Source organism: Nyctibius grandis, chromosome 3 (assembly GCF_013368605.1).
Source record: "Nyctibius grandis isolate bNycGra1 chromosome 3, bNycGra1.pri, whole genome shotgun sequence".
In the NCBI taxonomy this organism is placed as follows: Eukaryota; Metazoa; Chordata; class Aves; order Nyctibiiformes; family Nyctibiidae; genus Nyctibius; species Nyctibius grandis.
Window position 1 is genome coordinate 110243647 of NC_090660.1, and position 19842 is coordinate 110263488.

Sequence of the window (19842 nt, forward strand, 5' to 3'; positions counted from 1 at the left end):
GCCAACCTCTACTACAAGCTGCCTCCTCTATCAGGCATGTATCGCTACATGTCACAGTCCTATTTTGCCTCTGCTCATTTTTTCTTGACTGAATTATGCACAGTTTTCTGAATGGACCTCTTGTACCAAAACTATGTACTGTGACAGCTAGAAAGCCAAAACAATTGCTCACAAGCAAACAACCCTGTATTGTCTCACTTTCACTGCTCGCCTTGTGTCATTCTAGCATATTTTTTACCTTTGTGTAATATCTATTGCTTTTGCAGAGATTTCTGAGTGTTACTGGCTCCAAGGAACTGCATGGACTGCACTATAACCTCCCCAAAAGACAATAACTGAAAGGGTATATCCCGATATTGTAACAATCTGTGGTGGGTTGACCTTGGTCAGCTGCCAGGTGCCCACCCAGCTGCTCGCTCACTCCCCCTCCTCAACAGGACAGGGGAAGAAAAAAGGATAAAAAAATCTTGCAGGTCAAGATAAAGACAAGGAGGTTGCTTAAAAGTCACTGTCATAGGCAAAACAGACTTAATTTGGGGAAAATTAAACTTATTGTCAATTAAAACAGATCTAGATGGTAAGAAACGAAGTCAAAACACTTTTCCACCCCTTTCCCAGTCCCACCTTCAGCCCTTCACTCCAAACTCCCCCCCGAGGGGCGCAGGGGTGGGGATGGGGGCTGCGGTCAGTCCCTCCCAGCCCCTCCGGGCCGCTCCTCCCTCCTCACCCGTCTCCCTGCTCCAGCGCGGGCCCTTCCCCAGCTGCAGCCCTTCAGGGACACCCTGCTCCCGCCTGGGCTCTCCACGGCCGCAGCTCCTGCAGGAAATACCCCCCTGCTGCGGCGTGGGGCCCTCCCCGGGCTGCAGGGGGGGTCTCTGCTCCAGCGGGGTCTCTCCAGGCCTGCAGGGGATCCCTGCTCCGGGCCTGCAGCACCTCCTGCCCTCCTCCTCCTCCGCCCTCGGGCTCCCTCTGCTGCTGCTCCCTCCTTGGCTTCCTCCTGCTCTGCCTGTGCCGCCTCGGGCCCTTTGGGAAACCTGTTTTTCCCCCGGCGCCCCCAGCTTGGCTGAGGGGCTCAGCTGTGTCCTGCGATGGGGCTACTGGAGCCGGCTGAGACCGGCATGGGGCAGCCCCGGCCTCTCCCCACGGAGGCAACACCTGGGCATGGACACCCCATACCTTTTGATTTCCAAGATTTTGCGCATGCATGTGGTGAAAATCATAATTATTTTGTAATGAAAACTAACCTAAACTTGAAATTCATTTTTATATCTGGGTTTCCTAAGAATTGTTGCATTTCCAGCTAGCAACACCAACAGATACTACAAGAAACATGTTTTTGATTCTACATTCATAAGGACAACACAAGTCACCTGGATAAACAAATGTCACTTTGTCACTCAGAATACAAGCCTAGATAATAGGGAAAAAACCTGTTATATATGTGACCATTTAGCGATCAAGCTGCAGGCATCAATCCAGTTCTTACTAGACAGCTACCCAGGTGCAGGGTTCACAGCCACAAACTGACAGTTTTCTCAGCATCAGGGCAAATGACAGCAGGAAGGAGCCTTTTCTTCAGAAAATATCTTCTATAGCAACATCATCAGCACAGCCAGGGGAATGTCACAGACCTGGTGAATACATCATTCCAGCTGTTGAAAGAAATTACTCCCAAAGTCACGTGGAGCATCTTCCTTACTGTTTGCTAAGAAAGACTTTAAGTGATGAGAAAACCTAACAACACAGGAATTTCACATCAACAGACAAACTGCACTCCATTTGAAATATTATAGATGCTTCTTCACAATACGACATTAATCTCTGACAGAAACAACGCCTGATACTGCTTTACTACACTATTGATCATGGTGTTGAGTAGCTGAAACTTGAAATGTAATCAAAATTAACTTCTGAAAGTTTTGGTGTTTTAATTATATTGTATTCACTCAGAGTGATTACATTATTATCCACCTGCAACATTCAAGATCCTGCTTGCTAGAGAGACAGCAGCAACTTGCTAACCATTGTGTTGTAGTCAGATAACAACAAAATTCACACTGGTCTTAATACATAAACTTTGAAATGAGCAAGAAGGTTTAATAAGCTGGATTTACTCCATCATTGCCAGTTTCAAACTAATGTTTGTGAGAGAGGCAACATTGGTTTCAATAGCCTACATCCTGTTCTGTGAAATGCTAAACGTTCACTATAATTTTGTGGTTTAACAAAGGACAATAGATAGTCTTGAAAATGAAAGCACAGATTTACTTTATTAAGGTACAGATCATTAAGGATCCGTGTCAGGAATAACGCTACCGAAGATCTAAGCTTATCATTCAGATCTAAGAAAACGAAAAACACTTTACAACAGACACAGACAGGGGCTACTGAGATAATTGTGGGGTGGGCAATAAAAAAACCCTATGCTATCAAGGAGGCTAGGAGAGGTAGTCCTGACTGCTGTCTCAAAATGCACAAAAGAAAGGGCAATAGTAAAAAAAGGCAAACATCAGAGACTGAGAAAAGCTATTTAAACTAAAGAACAATATTGACATGAGAACAAAAGGGCTGGAAATGAGTCACAAATAAATTTAATCTCGAAATTCCTATTCGCAGCATGGTTCTCGGACAGCGCTCAATAAGTTTACAAAAGGCTCTCCAAACAAAATTATATTGAGACACCTTCTGCAATCTACTTCTGAATTAAATAACATAAAGATGTATATTTCATGTTATGAGATCAATTTAAAACAATATGTGGACAATACAAATAACTATATATTAAGTACCCATAAACAGAAATAATTTCCTTCAAATATAGCCTGTTTAATAAATAGTTCATAAATAGCAAACAGCGAATAGAAAAACTGTGATAGTAGAGCAAGAGGTGATGCAGTTATTGGGAGTTAAATGCCATGAAGGAACCCACTAGGCAGGACACCGTTCCCATAGGGTCACCTCCCATTTTGGGGGCTTTATACATGGGCCTAAATTTCTGGGCAGAATGAAGGAGCTACAAACATCTCTTGTTTCAAACAAAGGCTCTGAATCCAAGTGGCCTAATGTATAGGTGCAAAGTCATGTGTTAGTCTACCAGTCTGAGCTACGAGTAAGGCAAAGCCCAAGCCAAGAAGCCCTGCCAAATCTGAGCTGCTGATCCCCCCACTCAGCAGTGTTAAAGCTGCAGTCTGGAGTTTTGCAGCATAAAACTAACTCTGAGCCTTCACGTCCCACTAAAACAAATTTACTAAATGCTCTCACAGCTGGGAGCGCTGTTCAAAGACTCCCAACCAGAACCATTAGGGGCTGGTGGCACCCATTTCTGCTCTGAATTTTCCGATTTATGTTCTCCAACACTTCTAATACCTGGGCTTTTCCTTTAACTTGAACAACCCAACTCCATCATTCATTCAGAAAACTGACAGTTGACTGTTTCTCAAAGCACAGAAATGTAATTATCCCTTAACACTTCTTTTAATTATTGAGGATTGCTGCTGCTGCTGCCTTTTTTTTCTTTCCTGAAGTTTTCACATGAGGCAACCAATTATTTCTCCGTGTAATTTCAGACACTGCTGAGACATTTTACCCTTTCTATACACTGCTAACATTTTTAATTAAGATTATTCCTTATTTCATCTCTTCTGTCTGGCCTTGATATAAAAGGTCTGTAACAGCTCTGCACGTCTGGTATTATTGAGCCTATGCAAAATGTCATGAGTAACAGAAAACAACTCGAGTATCTTTAGATGAAAACCCTTTTGTACAAACATCCTACAGAACATATTTGCTCAGCTATTATATCCTAAGATGCAAAAAAAATAGCCCTTCTCCTTCTGTAACTTTTTCTAATGCATCCATAGGTAATCAGAAATGTTATTAAAATGAGCCTGAATTTCTGCTTAACAAGGAAACAGATACTAAAATAAAAAGTCTAAGTTGACTACTGAGTATACAGTGTCAATAAGCACAGAGAGTCACAGCTCAAGGAAGATTTTCTGTTTGACTGGCTTCCTTTGTAAAATCAAACCAATTAATGATTCAAGTCAACCAAATGAAATTAACTTCTTTCTGGCCTAAAACTGCACAACTTTTCTTTTCAAAAAATATTTTATGATTGCTTAATACAAAGGTCTGGGATACAAAATAAAAACAAAAGTAAAATCAAGTCAAGTTCTGACATTGTTTTGCCAAAGAGACAATGGGGAGAAGGAACAGCCTAAGAAAAATCACAAAATGGAGAAAAATAAGATGGCAAAAAAACTCTTATGCTAAAAATAGACAATTAGCTGCCAATTTAGAGAGAGAGAGACTAAAAAGGAGAATAGAAGAGAACATGAAAGAGAGGACTTCAGTCAAAGCTTATATTTCCTCATACAAATTTTTCTGTTCTGGTCTGTGCTTGTACTGTTGAGGTTTTGACAGTTGGAAGCTATTAATTTCAGTTTTACAAGGCTTATTGAGGTGGATTTATGTTCTTTACGGTCGTTAATTCACTTCTGCTTCCTTGATGAATTAAAGGACTACTTCAGAACGAACACTGAAAATTAAAGCAGCTTCCCTCCTCTCAAAACGTCTGTTTGCTGGAGAACTACTGATGATAGGTCATGCTGGCCTTAATCGATGAGTCAAAACACATGGGGGTGTGGGAGAGAACACGTGCAAATACTCAGAAAATTTTGGTTTTAGTAAAATACAAAAATAAAAGGAAAACTTTCCATTTAACTTGATTATGTACAAACTTTAAACTACAACAGAGTACATTTGCACTTCTACTAAGAAGATGTAATAGTCCAGTCAAATGACACATTTTGTTAGTAAAGACGAGTCTGATCCAAAGCACAACGTAGTCAGTGAAAAGACTGCTTTCATTTACAGCATTCATGGCATTCAGTTCCAAGCAAATGCACTACTTTTTCAAGTGAAATAAAACAAAAGCTGAAAAATGTCAGAAGCCAGATAAGGAAAGCTCAGCATATGCATTCTGAAATAAGGCCTCCCTTCTTGCTTACTGCCCAAAACCAATTACACGTTGAACCTGTCCTACATAGGCTATTCAGAATATTCTCCTACTACAATTAGCATATGTCCCATTTCTCATTCTCCACGCACTTAACCATACAATTCGTTTAATTGCTGGGTAATTAAAATCCTGCCTGATCAAAGCATCTTTCTTGCTTCTCTTGTTAATACATACATCTTCTGATCTTTTTTCCTTTTTTTAATTGTCCACTCGATGAATCATATTTTTCTAAATTTTTATTCAAATGGTATCTTCTGTGTCCATCAAAGTAATAGAAATCTGTTTCTCTCCAGATTCAGTGATACTTTTCACAAACTGCTTTACGAGACAGCTTTTTTGTCTTTTCAGTCTTCTTCCTTACAATTATCTTCACAGCTCTTTTTGAAAGTGTAACCCATTTTCATAAAAATTTTGATTGCTTTTCATTTTTTAATTTGGATGTTCAATTAATCTATTATTCAATTTACTTCTAACAATACCTAGAAAATTAAGTTCCTTGTGTAACTGTGTAACAATTTATCATCATTATGGTATTCCTCAATCACCCGCTATGGCTTAACTGAAATCTCGTAAGCAATATTCCTATAAAGAAGTAAACTATGCATAGCCTTTTTTTCCCTCTTTAAAAATACAGTGGTTTTGTAAATGAAATATTAAAAACAAAGTCATTCACTTACTCAACATAACAAAATATATTAGGCACATGTGCCTGAATCAAGCTTAAATGAGTTAATTTTCCTGCTACCACAATGTCCTGTTTCTTTTTCTCCTTTTCGTAGCCAATTAAACACCATTATTTGGTACTTTCCTCTCCGCCAGTATTTCTGCTGTAATATTGTGATGAAAACCTTAACGGTCTTTAAAAAACGTAGACTGCATTTATTAACAGACAGTCTCCATTTAGTCTGCTCTTCTGCCAAAAGTTGCCCTACTTCAGCATTTTCTTTCCCTTCCTTGAGACCCGGTCCTCTGATGGATTCCTGGAGAGCAGTCAACTCTTGATTTTTGCTAAATTAAGAAATGTATCTCAGAGATACTGCAACTCAAAGCAAGCAAGGCTGTATTAGACATCTAAGTAGCGAACACAGAACTCACCTGCCAGATTTACTCAACTTTTAAGAACTGATCTAATTTTATTCAGTGTATTATCTCCATAGCATAAACCCAACAGTAAGTCCTCATTCCTTGATCACCTCCAAAACTTTACTCTTTCCTATTCTGTTTTGATTTGAGCTCCTCTAAAAGAAGTTTCCCATGGGACGTTTCATTAGAGACTTGTACAAACGTCACACACATCTTTCTTCATAGTTGAATTACACTGGTAGCTCAGAGTAACACTTAAATCATTTCTAATCACTTCAGACAGCTTCAATTCTAGTAGATTGCTGTGTTACTAGTCTCAGAACAGATAGCCTTATTTTCTGGACTCCATTTCATCCATTTCATTTATGGTACTTTGGGTTTTGAGATTATAAAAAAATTATAAGAAATACAGAGAGAGGCTTTTGACCAAGACCTGTAGCAACATGACAAGGGACAAGGGTTTTAAACTGAAAGATGGTAGGTTTAGATTGGACGTAAGGAAGAAATTCTATACAATAAGAGTGGTGAGACAGTGGAACAGGTTGCCTAGAGATGCTGTGGATGCCCTGTCATCGGAAGGGTTCAAGGTTTGGTTGGATGGGGCTTTGAGCAACCTGACCTAGTGTCCTAGATGTCCCTGCCCATGGCAGGGGTTGGACTAGATGTTCTTTGAAGGTCCCTTCCCACCCAGACCATTCTATGATTCTGTGTAGTAGCCTGATCTCTTTTTGGAGAGATGGTGGTGCTTACCTTCAAGCATCAGCATATTTCATCAGTTTATTCCTCCTCCTCATAGGTGTTTTCCTTTTTTTCTTTTTTTTTTAAGCAAAAATCACTAACGATTCACGTTGATGAAATTTGTCATAGACCAATACTTAGACAGCTCCATTAGTACTTATTACTCCATTTTCCCTCCTGCCTCTTCTCACTGCTTTGTTAGAAATGCTGGACCTGCAGCTTCAGCTACCAGTTCTGTCAGAAATCTGATATGAAGTACCCACTGGCACCCCACCCAACCTGTCTCAAGCTATCTATCTTTACATAAGAAGTTTTGTTAATTGATTTTCACTTTAGGGTGCTCTCTTTATTCTTAGCACCTTTTCTTTGAAATCACTACTGGTCCAGTTATGTCTGAAACCCTTCCTCTACAAGTTTTTCCTTTCAGTTTAGAGTAACCAAGGCTTCGGTAGGAATTAGAAACAACAGCTGATTCAGAACATATCACACAATAGCATGTTTTGACATGCGAGAACACTATTCATGTGCCAGATGCCCTAGTTTTATCAAGTTAGTCCATTTTTTCAATGTACTGCCCCAGTCCCTTAACACTTACCAGTAACTAAAGCACGCTTGTTTGACATTGCCAAAATATCCTCCAAAACAGCCTGCATGCAAGCTGTTAAGATACGAAAGTGTTCCCACCTCTCTTGCATCTTAAAAATAAAAATGAAAAACCTGAAGATTTTTCTAAATGGATGAGAAAGGTTGGTTACCTAGTAAAATCCATTTACCACCAGATTGTTTCTCGATTTCAATCTTCTTATGAATCAGACTCTGATTCTCTACCTTATGAACAGCTTATTTGTGAAATATTCTGGCTAACACTCTTGGTTTCATCTTTCTAATGATGATAATGGCCAGTCCACTGTAATTCTAAAATATAAATTATTAAAGAATATTTTAATTTGATAAATGAACAGAATAACATTCATAAAGTTTTTGAAAGGCAATTCTTCATATACCCTGCTCTTCTCTCTATATGTCCAAGCTTATACCTATATAATCTACATGCTGCTGTGGAGGGCCTATGAGGGGTTTGTTCATTAAAAGAGAAAGTAAAACTACTTCCTTACAGTTCCCCATTAGAACTATTTGAACAAACATTCAAGACAGCCTTGGAATTTCAAATATGGGGGAAAAGCAATATTGTAGGACTGCCCCAAATAAAGCAAAACTGTTAAAAAGAGCCAGATCTCTGCAGACGTGATCATTGTTAACTGGGTGCTTGGGGACAGCAAGCTGACAGGGTGCCAAGACGACATCCAAAACACAGGCTTAGAGATGTATCATTTCCTCATCTATTCACTGACAGATACTTTAAAATATTTTCCTCTGTATTCAGGATGCAGTGATTTGACACTGCTGCAATCCCTAAGAGTTAATCACATAAATTGCCAAAAGAAAGATTTAATTATGGTGTAAGGTCAGACTGGAAAACTTAAAATAAAATGGGTGAGTAGTTTCAGTAATTAATTTTAAGATCCATGAAACATATAAGCTGTGAAAATTGGTTCTGATTTGGTGCTCTCTAAAACATAAAATAAATTTTTAAGATAATTTATTTTAAAAGTAATGCTTCCATAAGATATCTTGTGAAACTTAACCAGACAGAACTTCCAAACAAGCTGTCATGAACCGCATGCTCATAAAACACTTCAAAATACTTTTAAATCTACCTCTCTTATTGATGACAACTACCTGTGAGAGACAATTTAAAACCACTCTTCAATTTCGAGTTTTTGAGTTTTCTCTGAGTACAATATGCCTACATGGTACAGATAGACAGACAATTTATTGTGAACCCACAACAAAATGCGTAGCATTCTCTACCTATAAGTAAATAATTAAGACTTTGGTTACTAACCACCACATTTTTTAATTATGATCTGGACAGCATTCAGCAGCAGTGTTGTTAGTTTTCCCTTTAATCATATACTAGAAAATGAAATGCACTGCATTGTGAAAAGGTATCCATGATTAATTTAAACATTATAAACTGCGTTGAAATTCATATTTATTATGAAGGAAGAAGTGAAGAATGAGTGAAATGAGTGAATAAAATAAAAGAATGAATGAAAACAAAAAGGTATTTCTAGACTTTGCCCATGGTGAAGCTTTACCAATGTATGGTTCTTAGAATATTACTGCAAATACCATCTCCAGAGTTCACGTATAATCATTTGTTTTCAATTATTCAGTTAGTTTCTACAGAGAAAGAAAAGCTAGGTAACATTTAGCATGTTTAGATTTGTCTATAGTTCTAAATTCCTAAAACAAATTTCTCTAATAAGTCTCCAGTCTCACACATATGATGATCATCAGGAAAAGACACCTTTACCTTGTGGTTGCAGGCAGTGAAGGAAGTTAAGTTTGTTTTTGCTTTATGTAGGAGAATTCATAATAAGCTTCTGTTGTGAAATTTGTGTACAGCATGCAAAGTGTTGGGAACCTCTTGCTTAAGATGTACTTCTCATTTGAATGTAGGAATATCCTGAGTCCAGCCTATTCCAGGTTTAATCAACAGTCTATTTCAAACTCAGTCTGTTTCAAGTTAAATAACATTTTGTGCATCGTATTTGTACCTATGATAATTTTGCTACGAAACGCAGAAGAGTACCATCAAACTGATAAGTGTTCGGTCTCAGAATTTTGCTTGCTTGCAAAACTCAGCAACATAAATCAAATAAAGATTGAAAAAATATCACACAGCCAGCAACTACAAATGCTTCCATCTGATCATTTTCAAATCTAACCACGGAACTTGCATGACATATGCCTTTGAAGAGTCTTGGTTCTCCTCATTAAACTTTGCAGGCTATGTTTCCTTGATTTGATGATATTAATATATGCACCTTAAAGCCATATCTATTCCTACATTTGGTTTGTTGCCCAGCAGTAAAAAGAAAATATGTCATAAATTTTAGAGAACATTGAACTTGCTGGTGTTGAGCAAGATTATGTTTTTCAATTACGTGTGATTTACTAACCTCCCTAATAGACAACTTCATTTTATAGAGATGTCCTAAATCTTAAAATCAATTTTAACACCATATTAAGAACTCTCAGTCTAGCCTTTGACTTATTTTCTTTTTTATGATTCCTCATGTTTTAAATACTTTTCCCTTCCCCAGTCATTTAATTATATGAAATCATAACAAACACTGTTCACCCAAGAGCCACTTTTTTCCTCTGACAACCTTCGGAGCTGACTTCTAACTCTCAGACCAAAACTTCAATGCCACTAACTTTTAATTCTCTTCTTTGCCTTGCATTTAATGAAAAAAACGACAGCATTGTCAAATTTACATGAAAAATTATTTCAATATGCTTTTATAATTTCAGAAATGTAATATTAACTCTAATATGAATTAAATATGCCAAATTTAAAAGGGATTTTGAAGTCCAGCTTTTATAAATTTGAACAAGAGCCAGTCATTTTTTTTAATCAAAACCATGTTAAATATTCATTCATGTTTCAGTATCAGCACTTATAATAAAGTAAACCCTTCAATGTAACCATCAATATAGCAAAAGCCTTGGAATAATCATAGAATCAATTTTATCACATAACACTAAGGCAAAATTTTCAGCCAATATATTCAAGGGTTATATTAGAATGATGGCAACTATTAAAGGGTTCACATTAAAACACAAGTTATTCTTAACATACAGAAAAGCAAAACTCAAAGCAAAGCGAGGCTGTTACTACAAACAGTGTTATGATTAAGAGAAAAAAAAAAACATGACACTGCCATATTACAGTATTTTTAAAGTAACTTCTTATCAATGACATAAAAATATTGGACGAGGCAGGATAAGAAAAGAAAATCTGTAGACTATTGCCTTATTAATTATATATATTAAGATTGTAGTTCTCTTTTAGGAGCAATGTTAATGGTCAAAGAATTTTTAAGGCAACTTGCATAAGTTTATCTCATTACTGACACGCAGTACGGACCACTGTTACTAAAAGAGCTGGCTCTTACAAGACCGTTAAGGTCAACCACTTCAAAACATCAAGAAAAAAACACAGGGAAAACAGAACTTGCATTACATCTTAGATGATTTGAAACACATAACATTTTACTATGCCTATAAATGTTGAATAGGAAATACATTCTGGCACTGAAAGACAATTTAAACTGCAAAAGGTAATACGTCATGTTGTCTAAATACGTGTGTACACACACACATGCACACACACACTCTTGATTGTCCAGGCATTCCAACAGCTCCTTATTACTCCCACCTATCAAACTGAAAAAAAATAAATCTGTTAATTCCTCCTCCGTCCCACATTAATAAAACCAAAATTAGCCTGTATTGCCATGATACACTTTCTGGGGGGACCGCAGGAGCTTTCCTCATGATGACCGCAAGTGGGACTGCTTTGCTACAACATTGTGAAACCAGCTAGCAAAGATTTAACTGCTGAATATTTAAAGCTATGGTTAATTGAAAGAAAGTAGAATTTCTCCATTGTTTTTAATTTCAATTTTTTTGCTTTTGTTTTCAAGTAAATTTAGGCATTTAATCAAAATGTCCTTTTCAATAACCTTGGCAGTGAGCTACAGCTTCCTACATGGACATATTTTTTTTGTGTTATACGAAACAGATAATATATGCAGTAGTAATTTCAGATTGAGAAAATATTAGACATAAAAATAAAGTATACTTCTACAAAAGCACTATTTTCTGCCACCATAACTTTCCAAAATGACATGTCATATATAAGTTGTGGCAAACCAAGTATTTGGTATCCCATAGAATCACCCTTTCCCTGGTTTATTTAATTCAGAAAATTAACATGTAGGTCATAATCAGCCAAGAGATGGTACTTCAAAAGATTTCGCAGTTATGAGACAGAGAATATCACAGAGTTTTGTCTGGTGTTCATACATTCCGAAAACTAAAGTAATCAGGATTTTTTGAATTAAGCAACAACCTGAGAAATCATCAATTCGTCAGACAATCAGATTTTACAGTAAATCAGTGCTACGTTCACTTTTCCCAAGTAGTGCATCAAAGTACCTATGAATATCACCATTTAGGCAGGAATATCAGATACAACCCTATGACTCTAAAAGCCTCTTTTACTAAGAAAATAGAGGAATTTGGCATGAAAAGAAAATTAAAAGAAGAAAACCAAGAAAATATGAAAAGAAAAAAACTATGGTTTCCATCCTTAAGGTGATCGCCCATGCAAAAGTGCCAAGGGAAAATTTCCAAACACAGAGCCCAGGTTACAAACCTGTCGAAGGTCAATGGTGCTTCGTAGAACTAGGATGACTCTCAGGTGACCTGTCTGAGCTCCTAACACTCATCTGACACAAAGCCGCTCATTTTACAGAGAAGGACCAGAGCAATCATAGCCATAGACAGTCATACAAGCAGGTGCTATCAAATCCTTGAATCCTCTGAAGAACAGAGGCCAGATAAGCATGATTTCAGGGACAGGTGATTACAGTTGAAGTTCAACATGTTTACAACAAACAACTGTAAACCATTACCAGTTTTAATCTTATCTATAAACAAACTGCTGACAGGTTTTAACATATGAGTTGAGGATGGTCCACATGCTTGAAAAAAAACTCTAGCATTTAAAATTAGGGTGATTTTAGTTTTAATAGTTAATGCAGACAATAGTGATAGATCATTGTTCCTTAAACTTGGTCCTTTCTAGGTCATCAAATTAATTAAAATAAGGAGTACAGAGTTAAACTTGCTTTAAAACAAAAGCTTTGAAAACAATTTTCTGATAAACTGGGGACTCTTTCTGAAACTTGTAACTGACATAGAAGTGTTGGAGATAAAACATCCCAAGTTCCAAAGCCTCTGAACAAGCCTTGTTAAGAACCTCAGACAGAAGTCACATTATTATGACTGTTGAAAATTAAATTAATTCAATATTTCATTGCTGGAACATCATTCCAAATGCAAAATTAAGAGAAATTGTTCTTCCTCACTACTCAGAGTAACAACTTTTTCTGTACCTAAAAAGTTAGTAGTGCAGATGTCTAGATCATGATAAGAAATATACCACAAAGTATATGACAATTCCATATGAAAATATTTTAGAGAAATTACTTCAAAAACACACACTGTCAGGCAAAGGGAAAATTTAAGTAGCAGCCACCTCTCATACAACACAACTAGAACTACAAATTACAGGAAAAAGTGCATACTCAGGTTTCATATTTACTATCACTGAACAGTGATACTTAAAATGGAAATCAATTTTACATTTATCTTCAGGTAAGCAAAATATCTAAAGGAAAAAAAAAAACCCTAGCAAATTCTTCTGTAACATAGATTATCAGCAAATGAAATCATTATCATTCTCATTCTGCTAAAAATTACAAGCCAGTATATCCTTTAAAAAAGATGATCAACAGATTTTGACATTACTCACCCCACTGGAGAGGAGCCAACTGTAGATGCTCCAGGACCAGCTGATTAAGAACGCCTTCCACACTTGCTTCCCCTTCACGCTTCAAGGAAGGGTAAATGGGAATTAAGGAAAATTTTGTTGCAGAGAGAAAAAGAGTATCTAATACATACAACTTGTTTATTGCAAATCAAAACTGCAAGCTAGAGTTCATTAAAGGTTAATGTTACATATTTGGTCTTATTAACCCATGAATTAGCTAACAATAATACTTCAAGCAGTTGATATCTTCAGAATATAAAAACTTAATTCCACTGAAACATGTTAAATATGAAGATGCAAAGATAAAATGTACCTGAACCATAGAAACCACAAGGCGAAAAAAGTCTGGAAGCTGTAAAAAAGGAGAACCTGTAACTATGTGGTGCAGGATCAGAATTCAAAATGACAAATTAAAATCAATCTGAAAAGAAAAGGATAAAATTTAATAGGGCAATATAAAACAGAACTAATGTGGGCTAGGATAGCTTTGAATGCTAGCTCGGTGCCAGTTCTGTGGAGATACAGGGATGTTAGAAACCGCAGTGATAGTGTCGTTAGTAAGGGCAAATATCACACCAGAATCGCACAGGCACATAACCTGCAAGCTTCCCTTTCTAGTCACTCCTGTATGAGCTCAGAAACAAGCTCAGACTGAAATGAGAAAAAAATTACGAAATGTTTTTCCTCTAAGGACAGTGAAGCACTGAAATAAACTGTTGGGAAAACCAGAATCTCTATTTTTAAAGGGCTTCAAAACAGGTTACACAAACACTAAAATAAAAGCATAGGCAATATCCAATGTAACACAAAGACAGTATTATCCATTTAAACAAATTAATAACAATTTCATGTGATGCATCAATCAAGATAAGATGTATCTGTAACAGGAAGGGCACTGGATTTCTTTTTTCTAATTCCCTGAGTCACCATCCCTGGAGGGATTTAAAAGACTAGTAGATGTGGTGCTTAGGGACATAGTTTAGTGGTGGACTTGGCAGGGCTGGGTTAATGGTTGGACTCGATGATCTTAAAGGTCCTTTCCAACCAAAATGTTTCTGTGATTCTATGAATACAAAGGGCTTTGAAGCACATGCAAATGTCAGCACCATCTTGTATTTGGCCAAAGCTGCATTCACTGGCTTTTGGTACAATTTTGTACCACAAGAAGCCCCTACCTTGGCTAGCTTAAGAGGAAGAAGTGGAGGTGGAGCAAGCACAGCTCTGTCACAGACACACATACAGCATATGAGTTTCTGCATACTTACAGTGAAAGTATGGCAAAACTTCTATCGTCTTTACAGCTCGGCTCCTGCTTTCCCAGAATAGGAGCATCACACAGAAATAAAATTCAAGAGAGAGGCAGAATTCTCTCTGAGACTTGAAAACACTCATTTTCCAACTTCGTAATCTTCAAATGAAACAACCATGGTGAAGTGCTGTCCCACCATAACTGAGGGCTAAACTCCTAGCAAGACTGATCAAGGTTTCAACCAAGGACTCCAAAAGCACTGGAACCATCTTCCTCAAAAATAGATTAAAAAAATAGAACATTATCTGAGCTTTTAGAAACAGCTCCTTAACACGATCAGTCCTTTTTCTGCAAAATTCTGTAAAGGGACACATCATCTGACTGATAAAGTATGTTCTCATCTGTGTCATTTAAAAGAAAATTAACAAGTACTGCAGATAACTAATTCCTACCACAGGACATAATTTTACAGGCTCTCCAGGCGATTTAAAAGAAAAGTCTTGAATCCTCAGATTAAAATGAGATCTAACAATTAGAGACTGAGACTCAAGAGCTCAAGAAGATGACAGAAGAGGAAAATCAATACATTGTATAGCATTCTCACAATTTTACTTTTTTAATAATCCTTATTATGCCCTGAAAAATGTCTTAAAAAGCTTTTTTTTTCCCTAAAAGAACTACAAATGAAAAATTCACAGACCCCAAAGAGTCTGAAAGCTGTAAACACCATTAAAGAAAAGCACCTACTTGGAAAATTGAAGGCAGCAGAATACTACCTTAGAAAAACATTGCTGCTGAAAAATAAGACTCAGGACAGCAGCACAACAGAATCATTTCCATAAACCAAACCACAGGATAGAGAATACATAATTTGGATTACTTTACAGATACAGCAGATAAATAATTCTGTTATCACATGTTTAATGAAAGGAATATAAGTGAGAGAAAACGCTAATAAAAAGGAAGTATTTAAAAGAAGTTCTAAAACAGAGTGGCTGCCTTTAACTGTAATGTTAAACTAACTTAACTGTAATTTACTTACCACCAGCTCACAGTGGTGCCTGGAATATTACAAATTTTTACTGCATAAAGCTCCATGGAAAGCTTAATGTCTGAGATAACATTATAAAATGACTATAAAATAGGTGATTTTCCATTCTTTATCATTAGTAAATGCTATCAAAGCAGATCCATGTATTCACAAGGAAAACACATTTTGCAATTTGAGACTCAACACAGCTACAGATTATTTCTGAAACCAGCTACTTCTTAGATTGGGTGCAAAAAGTATGCATAGCTATACCTCAACTAATAAAAAAATTACATGCCTACACTTCTTAAATCCTGTGCCCCGTTTTGGTTCCCCAGTTCAAGACACTGAAATACAGGATAAAGTTCCCTGGAGGGTTACCAAGATGATTAGAGAGCTGGAGCACACTACATATAAAAAGAAGTTGAGCAGAGTTTGTTTGGTCTTGAGAAGAGAAGAAAGCCTAAGGAGATATTTTATTGCTGTCTAATATAGTGGGAGGGTATAAAGAAGATGGAACCAGACTTTTCTTGGAGGAGTACAGTAACACAAAGAGGGGCAATGGACATAAGATGCAGGGCAGGGTGTTATACCAGACCTGAACAGTTTCCTTCCAAACTAAATTATTCTACAATCAATGTAACCTCGCTGCCTTCAGATTACTCCATAGGAAGACCTGGCAGAGCCAGTGGCATCCAGTGCAGTACTCGGGCTGCCCCATAGGTATGGCAAAATAGACTCAAACATAATGTAAATGTCTAAGTTGCACAAATCGATTCAGAAAACACACTTTCCCTTGCCAGCAAATCCCAAAAGTACTTGGTTTAACCAGCACGTAAAACCTTGCCCTCAGAGTATCTAGTCCAGCTTAAGCTCTGCTGCCAAGCAGACTCAAAGACAAAAATCATTGAAGCTGACAGAGAAGCTCAGTATAGTTGGTATAGTCTAACCATTCCTAATGGACACAAATAGCATTGAATTTCATATCATTGACCTTTGCCTCCTGACTGTATATCAGGCAATTATATAAAATTGCTCATTATAGTGCAAATACAAACTGAACACTGTAGCAAATTCATAGCCTCAGAGATGAAAAGTAACCAAAATAAGCAGTAATAAAATATCAGAGGAAAAAGAGAGAAAAGCTTAACTCGAGTCTGCCTATTTTCTAAGACAAGCCTTTAGATGTCAGTTAAAGCAAAGAAGCTGGAACAGGGAGTGTCAATATGCCCTTTCATTCTTAGCTCGAAGTGGAACCTGATAAAAGACAAAAGTGTAAGATCCAGAATTTAAAATTCATTGAAAAAAATTTTCTTAATTGAAAAAAAAAATGCACAGATAAATGGAAGTACTGACTGCCAAAGTTATGTTTGACCTTGTAGAAACGATCTACCTACCCAAACCTCCAAATATTTTGCTGAAATCTCACTATGATTAAAAACCTGCTATTCCATAGGAGTCAGGTTCTTAAATGCCTTTGTTGACTCAGGCCACACTTCCAACAGTCAAATCTTTGTTATTAACACCACATGCATCAGCCAGGACCGAAACAGTTGACTTCCAGTTTCTAGTGCAACTGTTCACATTTGGCAGTTCAAGACATTTTCATCTGCACAATGAAATGAGTTTCAACGGGGGCCTCAGAGCCAATGAACACACAACCACCAGCTGCTGCTTAAAAAAAGAAAACCCAAACCCTAATTTTTCACAGTAGACACCTTTATTTCACGTTTCTTTAGCAACAGATTGTATATGATATAAACTGTTTCATACCAAAAACCTGAATAACAGTCAAATGAGCTCGTTATTTCCCCAAGGAAAACTTTGGTCTTTTGTACTACCTTGATTGTCTCATGTGTAGCTGGGTACCCACAATTATAACACAGCACGTTACCTAAACCTACTGCTTAAAAAGACAATAGATTTTAAAAAAATTGTTTCTATCTTAAAGTTACTCATGTTTTTCCTCTCTGCTATGCAGTATTCCACATCTTGCATCCTTCTAAAAAGATTTATTTTCAATAACATATTTCCTGGTTCCTTTGCAAATAAATACAGGTGGAAGCATGCACACAATCATAAACAAATTAGCAAATGTTCATAAATAAAAATTATACTAATGAAAAACAAATTTAAGTTATTAATGATCACAGTTTAATAAAGCAGTAGCCTTAGTCATATTTTAAGCTTTCTACCTCATGATTAGTGTGGTACTTTATTATTATTATTATTATTAAAACTAATGCATGCAGTTATTGAGATTCTTAAATAATAAGTTACTTTTGCAAACAATTGTTGATGCTAAGAAGCTGCATGGAAATGTAAAGCTCCACCCAACTAAAGTATTTCTAAGGAAACCTCTACTGATATACAAAAGTTCCACAACGTGCAATATTCTCATAAGTGAAGATTCATAATTATGATCAAGATGAAGTCATCAAAAACTGAATAGCCAAACAGAAAAGTAAATTGCAATAACAGTTATCAGCTGTTTGCTGTCAAGCCCAGACAACATATCAAATGAGGTGACTCAAGGTTCTGTCCAATACACAATAATTTCAAAATTCTGATTGGCTACTTAGATGATGAAATACAAAAATATTCACAAAATTTATGTATTTGGAAAAGATGTCAGTGTTCACAAACCTAATAAATGAGTGGAACTTATGAAGATCACTTAGATGAAATTCAATGAAGAAAAGTTCCACGTATCACCCTGTAAGGAATCAACAAATCTATAAATGGAAGTTGGGAATAATCATTCAGTCAGTTATGCTGGACCACATGCAAAAAAATCAATCAATCAGACATGGGACACTTGCAAAAGAAGTCAAGAATAGTTCTCAGAGCAAGCATCCTATGTGAAACATGGAAGGTACAGCTTTTATTCTATGAAAAGCCTCACCCAAAGTACTGCTTCCAGCATACTGAGAAAAATACAGCTATGCTGCAGAACAACATCAGTAATATGACTGAAAGAAAATGTGCTTTGAAAAAAAAATTGGCAATTAGGTTTAAATATAGAAAAGAATAAAACAGAGGAAGGGGCACAGAACAATTTCATAACTGTAAGAAAACACTGCAAATAGGACAGGCTTCACATAAATCACAGAAATTAAGGCTGAAGTAAGAAAAAATATGTCTAACTATTACAAAAGATAAAAATAGAATGTGATATTTAAGGTGGCACTGGCAGTCTTATTTTTTAAAGGCTGTTAGGTCCAGGTTTATAATATTTTCAAGAAAATTACTCAAAAATGTTATGGTCTCATTTCACTGAAATAGCAAATCTTTCACAGTACATTAGAAAATTTCTCTGGCTGCTGTCAAACCTGGGAAGAGCAGGAGACAGGGGGAGGAAAAGGAGTTTAGTTTTCAACAGTCGTTCTCTGACCCAGCCCGCTGCGTGGCTGCACAAATCCCAGAATAACTTACATTGAAAGGCAATTCTGGAGTCACTGTCCAATCCTATGCTCAAAGCATGGGAAATATTGAAATTACATCAGGTTGTTTTAGGCCTTGTCCAGAATTTTTCAATATCTTCAAAGACATCAATTTTACAGCACTTTTAGACAACCTGTTCCACTATTTAAGCGCCCTCATTGTGAAAAGGATTTTTCCTAGTATGTAACCAGAATATACCTGGCTGCAACTTGCTACAGTCACCTCGCGATACGCCTTGTTTGAAGAGTCAGATGTACCTTGTTGACTGCTGCAACTCTTGGGCTTTGAGAAGGTTGCCCCTGGAGGTCCATCATCTCTCCTGGACCCCTCTGCTCCAGAGGGCAGCCTCCTGTGCAATCCTGCCTACCAGTAGTCTTCCTCTCCTAAAGTCCACACTCATTACCCTGCTATTTGCCTTCCTCACTTCCACCAGGATACTCCACCATCTTGGGGCAACTGTAGCCAAGGCTGCCATCAAACCTCACCCCTCTAACTAGATCTTCATTATTTTTACGTAGCAGATCCCACATAGCATATGCCAAGTCAAGCCATCCAGCACCTGTAACAAAAAGCATCCTTAAAGTACTCCAGAAATCTAACCTGCAACTGGAAGACTTCTTCCAGTTGTTAAAGGAAGAGCTCATCCAGTTTCGCTTCTTGATTGGGTGGTCTGTAACGAATGCATACCGCATCACCCTGTTGGACTCCTCTGTTCTTGATCCTAAAGCTTTCAATTGGCCCATAGCTCATTTCCTAACATTTCTTTGTGCACTTCATCATCTCCATGCCCAGCCTTTCTAAATAAC

At 37.0% G+C, this 19842-nt stretch overlaps 1 protein-coding gene across 4 annotated transcripts in view; it reads right to left on the bottom strand.

Moving 5' to 3' along the window:
* TRAPPC9 (trafficking protein particle complex subunit 9) overlaps positions 1 to 19842 on the bottom strand; it is a 525994-nt gene that overhangs the window by 247091 nt on the left and 259061 nt on the right. For all 4 annotated transcript variants that reach the window (XM_068396800.1, XM_068396798.1, XM_068396799.1 and 1 more), the window contains one exon: positions 13296 to 13386. In XM_068396800.1, coding sequence (XP_068252901.1) covers positions 13296 to 13386 — 91 coding nt within the window. The remainder of the gene's footprint in view (positions 1 to 13295; positions 13387 to 19842) is intronic.